This window comes from Jatropha curcas, chromosome 3 (assembly GCF_041381405.1).
Source record: "Jatropha curcas cultivar XTBG-Jc1 chromosome 3, XTBG_Jcur_1.0, whole genome shotgun sequence".
NCBI lineage: Eukaryota > Viridiplantae > Streptophyta > Magnoliopsida > Malpighiales > Euphorbiaceae > Jatropha > Jatropha curcas.
In genome coordinates, this window is record NC_143153.1 from 20508269 (window position 1) to 20519346 (window position 11078).

Genomic DNA, 11078 nt, shown 5'->3' on the forward strand with positions numbered 1-11078 from the left:
TCAAGTCTTTGGAGGCATTCTGCAGAATATTTCTCACATAACTACCACTCTCAAACCCATCCGTCTGATTTAGGAATTAGAAGGTGTGAAAATCTAGTGGATTATATATTTCGGATCAGAGGCATCAAAACGGTTGAAAATCTGTTCACGGCATAGTTTGGAGAAATATGGTCAGCTTAGCTTGCAGTACGGGGCAGTCCATTCAATCCATTCATTCAATCAAGCCAGTTTCCATTATTCCAGTAAATAAATGTATTCCAGTGAATAAAGGTATGGTACTAGCAGTTCCAGTTAATAAGAAGAAAAGAGCTAGAGCCGGAGAAGCCTTTTAAAAGCCTCGACCGTAATTCGAGCTAACATAAGTGAAAATCCTTTCGTTCGACCCAATGCTCATATTACATTTTATTGCCAATATATGATGTTGAATAAAACATTAAGAAGAATTCTTGTAGGTTAGTAGATTCTTGCAACATTAGCTTTATGGGCCCAAAACTAATGAAAAAGAAAAACTTCAAATATGAAACTTTTTCCAAAATTAGTTTTTGGGTCAAAAAAATCATATTGCAAAATCTGCTATTAGCAATATCATGCCGCAAGGGATCGAAGTTCGGGATGGTCCTCAAAGGTGATGCCAGCAGAATATCCTGTTAATTGTTTAGTTCATTCTATGCATGAGTAAACTCAAGAATGTAATAACATGCACCGACACGTTGATACTCAATCTCCCATCAGACTTCATATTTTTATCCAACACCTTTAAAGTCAAGATACCTCATCATGTTCATCTGGAAACTATGAGTCAAACGTGCAAGGCTGATATCCAGCTTCCTTCATGTGACTTACCAGTTTACATATCACTTCATCTATCTCTTTTAAATAATAATGGTCCCTATCTCCGGCCACAAATTCATATCTTGTATTTCTCACTTCAATCCAACTTTGAGCTGCCTCTTTCTTCAAACCTCTATTCGCTATAACCGTCCTCACTCTATCAGCGTCACTCCATTTATTAGCTGCAGCATAAATATTTGATAACATGGTATATCTTCCAGTATTCGCAGGTTCCAACTGAAATAAAGCTCCAGCTGCACGTGCAGCAAGATCCAAGTTTCCATGAAGCTGACACGCCCCCAAAAGTGCACCCCACATTGCAGCATGATCTGACCCGTTAGGTGCTTTATCAATCAACTCCATCGCCTCCATCAACCTATTTTTCTTACCTAATAGATCGATCAATATTGTGTAGTGCTCTAATTCTGGGTTCACAGCATAATTCTTTTCCATCATATCTAGAATCTTAAGTCCTTCACAAACCAAACCTGTGTGACTACAAGCGAATAACACCCCAAGAAATGTAATATGATTTGGCATTGTTTTTTCTTCTATCATCTTCCTAAAAGTGAGGAGTGATTCCTCTGCATACCCATTTCGAGCAAGTCCTGTTATCATTGAGTTCCAAGACACAATATTTTTCACGGGCATCCCCTCAAACAACATTGTTGATGATTTCATCTCTCCACACTTACAATACATGTCAATTAAAGCATTTAGTATGTACAAATTACATAAATCACTTCTAGGGCTTCTTCTAAAGATGTGTCCATGAATCTGTTTACCTCTTTGAATAAGTGCTAGATCAGCACAAGCACTTAAAATTGTAACAAAGGTAAAAGTATTTGGCTGTACCCCCTCTTCTTGCATTTGTCCGAAAATATCCAAAGCTTTATAACTGTGTCCATTTTGTGCAAAGCCAGCTATCAAGCTAGTCCAGGAAACTGTGTTCTTAACTGGCATTTCTGTAAAAATATTAAAAGCATCATCCATTCTAGATGCCCGAGCATACGCTGCAATCATTGAAGTCCATGACACAACATCCCTTTCAGGCATTCCACTAAATATACAATAACATGTACTGGGTTCACCACATTTTCCATAAGCATCAATCAAAGCATTGTAAACTATCAGATTCAACTCCAACCCAATAATTATTGCTGCTCCGTGCAGTTGACGTAACCATTCTAATGCGCCTAAGCAAGCGCAAGAACTAACGACACCAACCACTGTAAACTCATTTAAACATAAACAACTAAAATCTTTTTGCATTCTTTTAAAGGTATTTATCGATTCTCTATATAATCCATGATGAGAGAAGCCCGAAATTAATGAATTATAGGCAACAAGATCAGGTTCAGGCATTTTATCAAGCAATTGGCGAGCTTTAGGGAAGAAACCCGCTTTCGAGCATGCAGTAATCATAACGTTCCAGGACCGATTGTTCTTGAAGGGAATGTCACTGAAAGCTTTTTCGGCACTCTCAATGGCATTGCACTTGGAGTACATGTCTATCAGACTGTTGCTGACAAAGGTGCTAAAGGTGAGTGCTGTTTTGATGAGATGAGAGTGAAGGGCCATGCCAAGCTTGAGATTTCTGGTTGTGATACATTTTGAAATGACGGATGTATATTGATCAAAAGCTGCGAAGATATCCATTAGGATCAAGACAATGAACTTGATAATTACACTGAATAGAGTGGGACTGACAAAACATCCTCCCAACTCTGGTTTTGTTATGTGCCTTTGAAGTGGACCGAATAATACGTCCTTGTGAGGAGTGGGAGGCAGAGTTGACGGAGATTGTTGATTAGGGAGGTTGACAAATATAGTCAAACCGACCAAATCAGACCGGTCCAGTTTGGTTTGGTTTTAGAAGTATTTGGTTTGATTTTTAATTTGTAATAAAACAAAAAATTTTAATGTTTAATTTGGTTAACAAAAAATAAAGTAAAACTGAAAAATGGAATAGAATTCAAATCATTTGATTTTATACACAATTTTAATTTGGTTGTATTTTCTTTTAATTTCTTTTATTAAATTTGAACTGATTGGTTTTGATTAAATCAAATCGAACTAATCCTAATAACAATATGAGAAAAAAGGACATCTCGACCAATTTAGCCTGATTTTTTTTTTTCAATCCATCTAATTAAATTTAGAAATCAATTTTCAAACTAGATGAACATTTTTTTTTTTATAGAAAAGAGAGTAAAACTCTAAGAATACAATCTCAATACAGGATAAATTACCCCATAAGAATCATGCAACAGCCAAACGCAAAGTCCTGGGACAGGATCCAAAAGAACATGAGTCCGCAACCCATAATTTCTAGCCTCCTTAGAAAGATAATTAACACTAAAATTCACCTCCCTATAAATGTGGTTCAGTATACAAGCTCATCCTTGCTTAAGGAGACCCTGGATAAGCCAAAACAAGTTGCTAAACAGCCCCTGATGTTTTCACCTCACCACAAATAAGCCGAATCACTATTTTATTATCACATTCCGCACACAAATGCTCAACACCAAGACTTTGAGTCAATCGTAACCCCTCCAAGACTGCCCAGAGCTCAGCCATAGGAACCAATCACATCCAAAATCTAGAGACAAAACCTCGAACTCATCTCCCATTGTGATCTCGTAATATCCCTCCCACACACGCCAAATGATCCAAGACCGATCCATCAATATTTAGCTTAAGAAACGGGAAAGTAGGAGGGCACCATAAGACTGAATAGAGAGTTTTACATTGCTGAGTTTTGAATGCTGCTCTTACCAAAGCACCAGCGCTATCAAATTCCTTAGTAGAAGCGAAAATGGAAAACTTCAACCTATGGATAGTAATGTGCTCATCTTTAAAAAACCATTTTTTTTCTTCTATCTCATATCTTCCAACAGCTAATCCCAAAAAGAATAGGCCAAGCTATACCCGAAGCATGAATATACTTACTAGTCAGGTTTTGAAAAACCCAATCTTCAAATTCAATATTATCATCGAAGGAGGTGTGACAGGCACACCAAGTTCATACCACACATGCTTCACATAGTAACATTCTCTCATCATATAAAAACAAGATTCTAACAGCCCCATACAAATCGAGCAGAGAGATGAATCCGATATGTGCCTACGCTCAGCATTAGTTAAAATATTATGGTACATCAAGAGCCAAAGAAAAACTCTAACATGTTATGGACCGTGCCAAACTCCACATAGATTTCCACTTTGGAACTTGCCTATCATCTTCTCTCTTTGATAGCCAGTTGTAAGTAGTCTTGACTGAGAAAATACCCGAACTCGATAACTTCCAAAAGATGGTATCGGGACATTGACTATCCGTAGGAGGTAGCATTTTTTTAAAAGTCTATAATCAATCCATTTTCTTCTCACTTTTTAAATTCGTATCTCACTCTATAACTTGTGTTTTGTATGATTCAATTAGTTATTATGTCAAGTTGTGTTAGAATGATGGTTGGTAGAATTGTAAAAGAACGGAGAGAAGTTTTTAAACACATTTAATTATCCCTTCTCAAATGACAAAAGAATTAAAAATTAAATAAATCTTCAAGTCCTTTGGAATGCGCTCTGCAAGTGCACGGGTCGTATAAATAGTAAAAAAGATTATCGACCCATAAAGATTAGAGAATAGGCTATTAATTTTCTAGTTCGACAATTATTAGGAAGACTGGATAAGTGACAATGATTTTAACTAAGTCGCAATAAATTAAAATTAAAATTAGCAAGTGGAAATAATTAAAAGTAGATTTAAGCAAATAATGGTTGATAAAATCTAGATATGGGATCTCTATTAATTCTTAGTGCAAATCATGAACAGTTGATTTATGGTGTCCAAATTCCTCTCTCGAGTTTAAATGGATCGTTAAAACCACATGACATCTACTCTCGTAGCTTAATATGGTTAAAACGTTATTATGCCAATTCCTGAAGGAGAACTAACCTAAGGTATTCTTATTTCTCTCTCGATTTTAAATGGAATGTTAAAATCATGTGACATCTACTCTCGTAGCATAACACGATTAAAACTCATTAAGCCGGTGTTAATTCTTTTTACCCTCAAAGTACTTGCTTATCCCTAGGTCTAAAATTATAAGCTTAATATGTGGGGATCCAATCTAGCTTGTCAATCTCTCGATCTAACAAACAGATCTAAAATCATGCAAATAAGGGGTCCAACACATTTACAGGCATTAAGATCAAACACATTAAATTAGGAATTTTAAAATTTAGACATAAATCAAACTATTAAAAGTTGCATTTTAAATTAATAAAAAAAATTCCATAACTAGATCTAGATATTTAGCCTAACATTATTACAAATATATCTACACAAATAAAATACATAAAAGGAATAAAATGTATAAATGACACACTTTGGAATTTATTTGGTTGGTTGGCCACGGTGCTCACGTCCCAAGCTTATCAAATAACTTTGCTCCTTACTCCCTTTTGTGTTGTAATTACACAACAGCTGCTGTCTTTATTGGGATTAATGCTCTGATACCACTTGTTGGGATTAATGCTCTGATACCACTTGTTGGATATCAGTGCAGTGATAAACTCCAAGATTGATTAATAATTTATAACACCAAAAGTAATAACGGGAAAGGCAACCAAAATAATATTAACACAAAACACCAAATAAAATTGTATAATAAGAAGCAAACTTTCACAAAGCTTAAGGAGAGAATTACTTACTTGCTTCTTAGACTTGGTTTTTGCTTGGTGTTTGCTTGGTACTTACAAATGAGAGGAGGAGTGGTATTTATAGGCATTTTCACCTCCTCAATGTACGGCTAAGATTTGCTTACAAAAATGGACGGTCTAGATTACAAGGAACATTCTAGAGTTAGGTAGACATTTCACAAAATATCTTTGAGTGGGAGTATTCTAGAATGCCCTAGGTATTTACACACTTTGTGGGCTTGGATGAACTATCTTTGGGCTAAAGGCTTCCCAAGTCTTGGCTTATTATGGTAGCCCATTTTGGTGGTGACTTTTCTAAATTAATCGGTGATATTTAATACTCTCCCTCAACGATTAATTTCTCTTTCTTCATCATTCCCAACTATTGGCGAAAATCTTCATATTTATTTGCGTTTAAACTTTTTGTAAAAATATCAGCTGGTTGATCCTCCGTTTTGATATATTTCATTTTTATCTCTCCTTGTAGAACCTTCTCTCTGATAAAGTGATAGTGAACCTCCACGTGTTTTGTTCTCGGATGAAATACCGAATTCTCAGCCATTTGTATAGCCGAATGACTATCACAATTCAATGGAATCGGATAGTTGATGGGTTGATGTAGATCGTTCATAAGCTGTGACAACCAAACACTTTCTTGAGCTACTGTTGCTGCTGCCCGATACTCATCTTCTGTAGTGGAAAGTGACACTGTAGGTTGTCTCTTGCTGCACCAAGAGATTGCTCCTGAACCAAGACTAAATGCATAGCCTGTTGTCGAGCGCCGAGTGTCGTGATCTCCTGCATAATCAGCATCGCAATATCCTTCCAACTTGATAATTTCACCTCTCTTATAAAAGATCCCATAATCGATTGTACTTTTGACATATCTCAATATTCTTTGAACTGCTTCCAAATGAGGTTTCTTAGGCTTCTGCATAAATCGACTGACTACTCCAACTGCAAAGGAAATGTCCGGCCGTGTCATAGTGAGATAGATTAAGCTTCCCACTAGTTGTCTATACATAGTAGCATCTTTGAGATCATTCCCTTCATGAGCACACAGCTTGACATTAGCATCCATTGGAGTAGATATCGGCTTGCATTCCATCATTCCAAACCTCTTCAGTAAATCTCTTGCATACTTCTGTTGTTCGAGGTACAAACCTTCATTGGCTTCTTCTATCTCCAATGCAAGGAAATGCTTGAGCTTTCCTAACTCTTTCATCTTGAAACTAGTAGCCAAATTCTCTCGGATGAGTGAATCTCTTCGATGTTGTCGTTAGTGACTATTAAATCATCAATGTATACTAGCACTATAGCTAGTCTTCCTTCCTGATCTTTCACAAACAAACTGGAGTCTGCTAGTGCCATAACATATCCATTCTTGATAAGGAATTCTGCAATCTTGCCATACCAAGCCCTCGGTGCTTGTTTTATACCATAGAGAGCTTTCCTTAGCTTGCACTCATATTTAGGATTCTCACGACTTCTGAACCCTGGTGGTTGCTCCATGTAGATTTCATAATCAATGTCACCATGTAAGAATGCCTTCTTCACATCCATCTGCCACAAAGGCCATGACTTACTAGCTGCCAAAGCTAGTAATACACGCACAGTAGTGATCTTGGCAACTGAACTAAATGTCTCATCATAGTCCAAGCCATATTGCTGAGAAAATCCACGAGTAACCAGTCTTGCTTTGTATGGCTCAATTGATCCACTTGGGCGAGTTTTGATTTTGTAGGACCATTTGCAAGAGATGGGTTTCACATCTCTTGGTTTTGGCACTAATTCCCATGTTTGATTTTCCTCCAAAGCAGCAATTTCTTCTTCCATCGCAGTAATCCACTCCATCTTCTTTGATGCTTCTTCATAAGTTGTTGGCTCCTTTATCTCTGCTATAGCAGCATTTGCATATTTTGGATTAGGCCTTCTTTCTCGACCCAATCACCGAAGTAGAGGATAATCTGGATCTTGTTCTTCTTGACTTGGCTATTGTTGTTCGTATGCACTATCTTCCATGGGCTCTTCGATTTCTCTTGAACTCTGGATGGCTCTGCTTGACCTTTCTTTGGGATGAACTCTCCCTCTCCTATCTTCTTTTTAACTTTTTCTTGAATTTTTTTTGAGTCTGTTAGCAGGATTGCTTGAGATGACCACCAAGATGATGTCGCATCGAAGACCACGTTTCGTGAAATATGGCACTTATTAGTTATAGGATCACAACATCTCCAGCCTTTTCTTTGCTCATCATAACCAACGAATATACAGCGAAGTGCCTTTTTGTCAAACTTGCTTCGAAGTTCATTTGGAACGAAGACATAACACACACATCCAAAAACGCGAAAATGACTTACAGTTGGTTTAATGTTCCACAGTTTCTGGAATGGGTATGTAAACTCCAATCTTGCTTGAGGTAGTCTGTTGGTGACGTACACAACTATCTTCATGCACTCTGCCCAAAATCTAGCCGGCACATTCTTTGCATGGAGCAAACTCCTCCAAATCTCCACTAGGTGTCGATTCTTTCTCTCAGCAACTCCATTTTGCTGCGGTGTTCTTGGACATGTGAATTGTCTTCGAATGCCTTGCTCTTGGCAATATTTAGCGAATTCGTTAGACGTGTACTCTCCACCATTGTCGGTGCGAAGGCATCTAATTTTATTTCCGACTTCTTTCTCAACTTTGTTCTTGAAAGCTTTGAATTTTTCAAAAACTTCCGACTTCTCTACCATGAAATCTACCCAAACATATCTCGAGTAGCCATCGATAAAAGTAATCATGTACCTAATATTACTGTTTGTAGGTTGCTTCATCCGTCCAAGAACATCTGAATGTATTAACTCCAATGGCACATTGGCTCTATGTTTTGACTCTTCAAAGGGAAGTTGGTGAGCTTTTCCATACTTGCATCCAGCACATATAGTGTCTTCTCGGCATTCCAACAGAGGAAGACCTTTAAGCATGGACTTCTTCATCATCACCTTAAGCTTGTCATAACTAACATGTCCCAGACGAGCGTGCCACAAGTCAGCTGTCTCACTCTTCCTTGTTTTGTCAACATAGGCTTGTCGTGCTGACATGACGTAGATTGATTTTACTCGCCGTCCTTCCATGACTGGATCTCCGATTAATTTAAGGTTACGATAAACCTTAACATTATCAGGACCGAACACCACATAATTACCTGCACTTGCTATTTGTGATATAGAGAGCAAGTTTTTCTTCATCCTTGGCACATGGTAAACCATCTGTAACTCCATTTTCTCCTTACTGGAGGGAGAAACAATGGTTGTCTTTCTAATGTGAGCTATTGGCAATCTCGTGTTATTTGTTGTGACTACAACACGACCTCCATCATAATCGGATACATATGATAATTTCTCCTTGTTTCCTGTCATGTGATTAGAACTTCCAGAATTAACTATCCAATCATCATCATAGTTGATTCTATCACTTACAGATATTAATGACGACTCCTGCTTGGGTCCTTTCATCATCATCTCTACTAGCTTCCGTGGCGAATTTTCTTCCTCCTGAACAAAGAAATTGTGAATATCTCATTCCTCTTCACTTTGTTGCTCGTTCTAGGTTGATGCTGTGTTTCCTTCTACTCGTCCACTTCGACATTCTCGGGCGAAATGTCCTTTTTTGTTGCACTTATAGCAACGATCACTTTCTCGCCAGTCGTCTTTCCTTTGTCCTGGCCTTACTCTCCCTTGCTATGATGGTCTCCACTTTTGCTTTCTCCATCCTTGTTGATTGCTCCTTTCTTTTCCACCATCTACTCTCGCAACGTTTCGAAATCCCCTCTTTTTAGCAAAGAGAGCTTTCTCATCATCCTTCAAAGCTACATTAGGCATTTTTTCATCTCAAGTCTCTTCATTGGACAAGATATTCTCTAACTCGTCTAAGGTTGGATGTGTAGACCATTTGCTTACAAAAATGGACGGTCTAGATTACAAGGAACATTCTAGAGTTAGGTAGACATTTCACAAAATATCTTTGAGTGAGAGTATTCTAGAATGCCCTAGGTATTTACACATTTGTGGGCTTGGATCAACTATCTTTAGGCTAAAGGCTACCCAAGTCTTTGCTTATTATGGCAGCCCATTTTGGTGGTGACTTTTCTAAATTAATCGGTGATATTTAATAGTCTTTCCTTGTGTGGCTAATCACTTTTGATTGGCTCTCATTTTTCTTCTTTATTCTTGCATGTGCAATACAATGAAATGCCTTCAACATCTTCTCTCTTCTTCCTTTATATAGAGCTCTTTACTTAGTTGTGATTGGTCCACTTCACCCACTTGCACCACTTGCTTCTGAAAAAGCTAGTCTCCACTGCCCATGTCAAGCAAAAGGATTCATAAAATAATAAAAGGGAAGCTCCATCTGATCTAGGTGCAAAAACGCTGCAGTTTTTGTTCTAAATGATATGTCAGAAGATCATTTCACAGATTATATTTGCACTTAGTCCAAATTCTTCCACGTTGAGCCTCTCCCTTCCTTTCTTTCTTCTTGGGTTGGATGTGTTTTAGGCTCCGAATTTGTTTGGCTTTAGGGGCATTATTTGGACTTCAAAAATTTGTTAACTTCAAGAGCCCCCTTTTATGTTGATGAAATCATCAGTTGGACCATGATTAGTCATTTTGCTGAAGAATAGCAAGTGTTGATATTGCTCTAGGTGCCAACCAAACAAAAGAGAGAAAGTCATGCAAATGGGGTTTTATCCTTATTTTTATATTCAAAATGTAACTAAATTTAATTAAAATAAATGGTAAAACATATGCATATTTTGTTGCCATCAATAAACAAAACAACCAAGTAATTTAGCAATTAAAAAACAAATAAAAAAAAGAAGAGCATCGACGTGAGGAGAGCACGGCATGCATCAAATAAAGTAAAAAAAAAATGAAGAGCATGAATAAGAGCATATTGAGCAGTAGAGCAGAACAACAATGGAATAACAAAAAAAGGAAGAACTTTACTGCTTTAGCATATTAATAATAGAGAGAGACAATCAATTAATGAAAGAAGAATTAGAACTTGTATGCTTAGAGACTAGAGACTAGGAAGTGATTAAAAGGTTTGTTGCAATAATACACTGAGTAGGGATGAAAGTGAGATGAGTAATTTAGGGTACCTACATGCTTCGATCTATTTAATAAAGGTATAAATAGTTATAAATGGGTTTAGGATGGTATGAATAGTGAAATTACTACATCTAACGATTACGGGTATAAATCTCTGAGTCTTGCTACTTGTTACCTACTGTATGAAACATTGCAACCGACTTGCAATTGAGATTTTGTCGATTGGAAATATATTCACAAAATATTTGCCGCGTATTTTGAGACTACATTGTGACCATTTTGCGATCGATTTTTAGTAATTTATTTTTTTAAACTGCAACTAAATTGCGACCGTCAAGTCAGTCACAATTTTTACGGCTTTAAAAATAAAAAATTTTCCCCTTCATGATAGAATAGCTCCATCCCTTTTCACCCTCTTCTGTTTCTCTGCTTTAGTCGTGGTTTCGTCCC

At 37.2% G+C, this 11078-nt stretch overlaps 1 protein-coding gene across 1 annotated transcript; it reads right to left on the minus strand.

Annotated features, from left to right (window-relative positions):
- Positions 1–214: 214 nt before the first annotated feature.
- LOC149497680 (pentatricopeptide repeat-containing protein At2g22070-like) lies at positions 215–2625 on the minus strand. Its single transcript, XM_089719832.1, has one exon. It carries the CDS (start codon positions 2488–2490, stop codon positions 793–795), a length of 1698 nt encoding a protein of 565 aa, XP_089575958.1. The 5' UTR covers positions 2491–2625; the 3' UTR covers positions 215–792.
- Positions 2626–11078: the final 8453 nt, after the last annotated feature.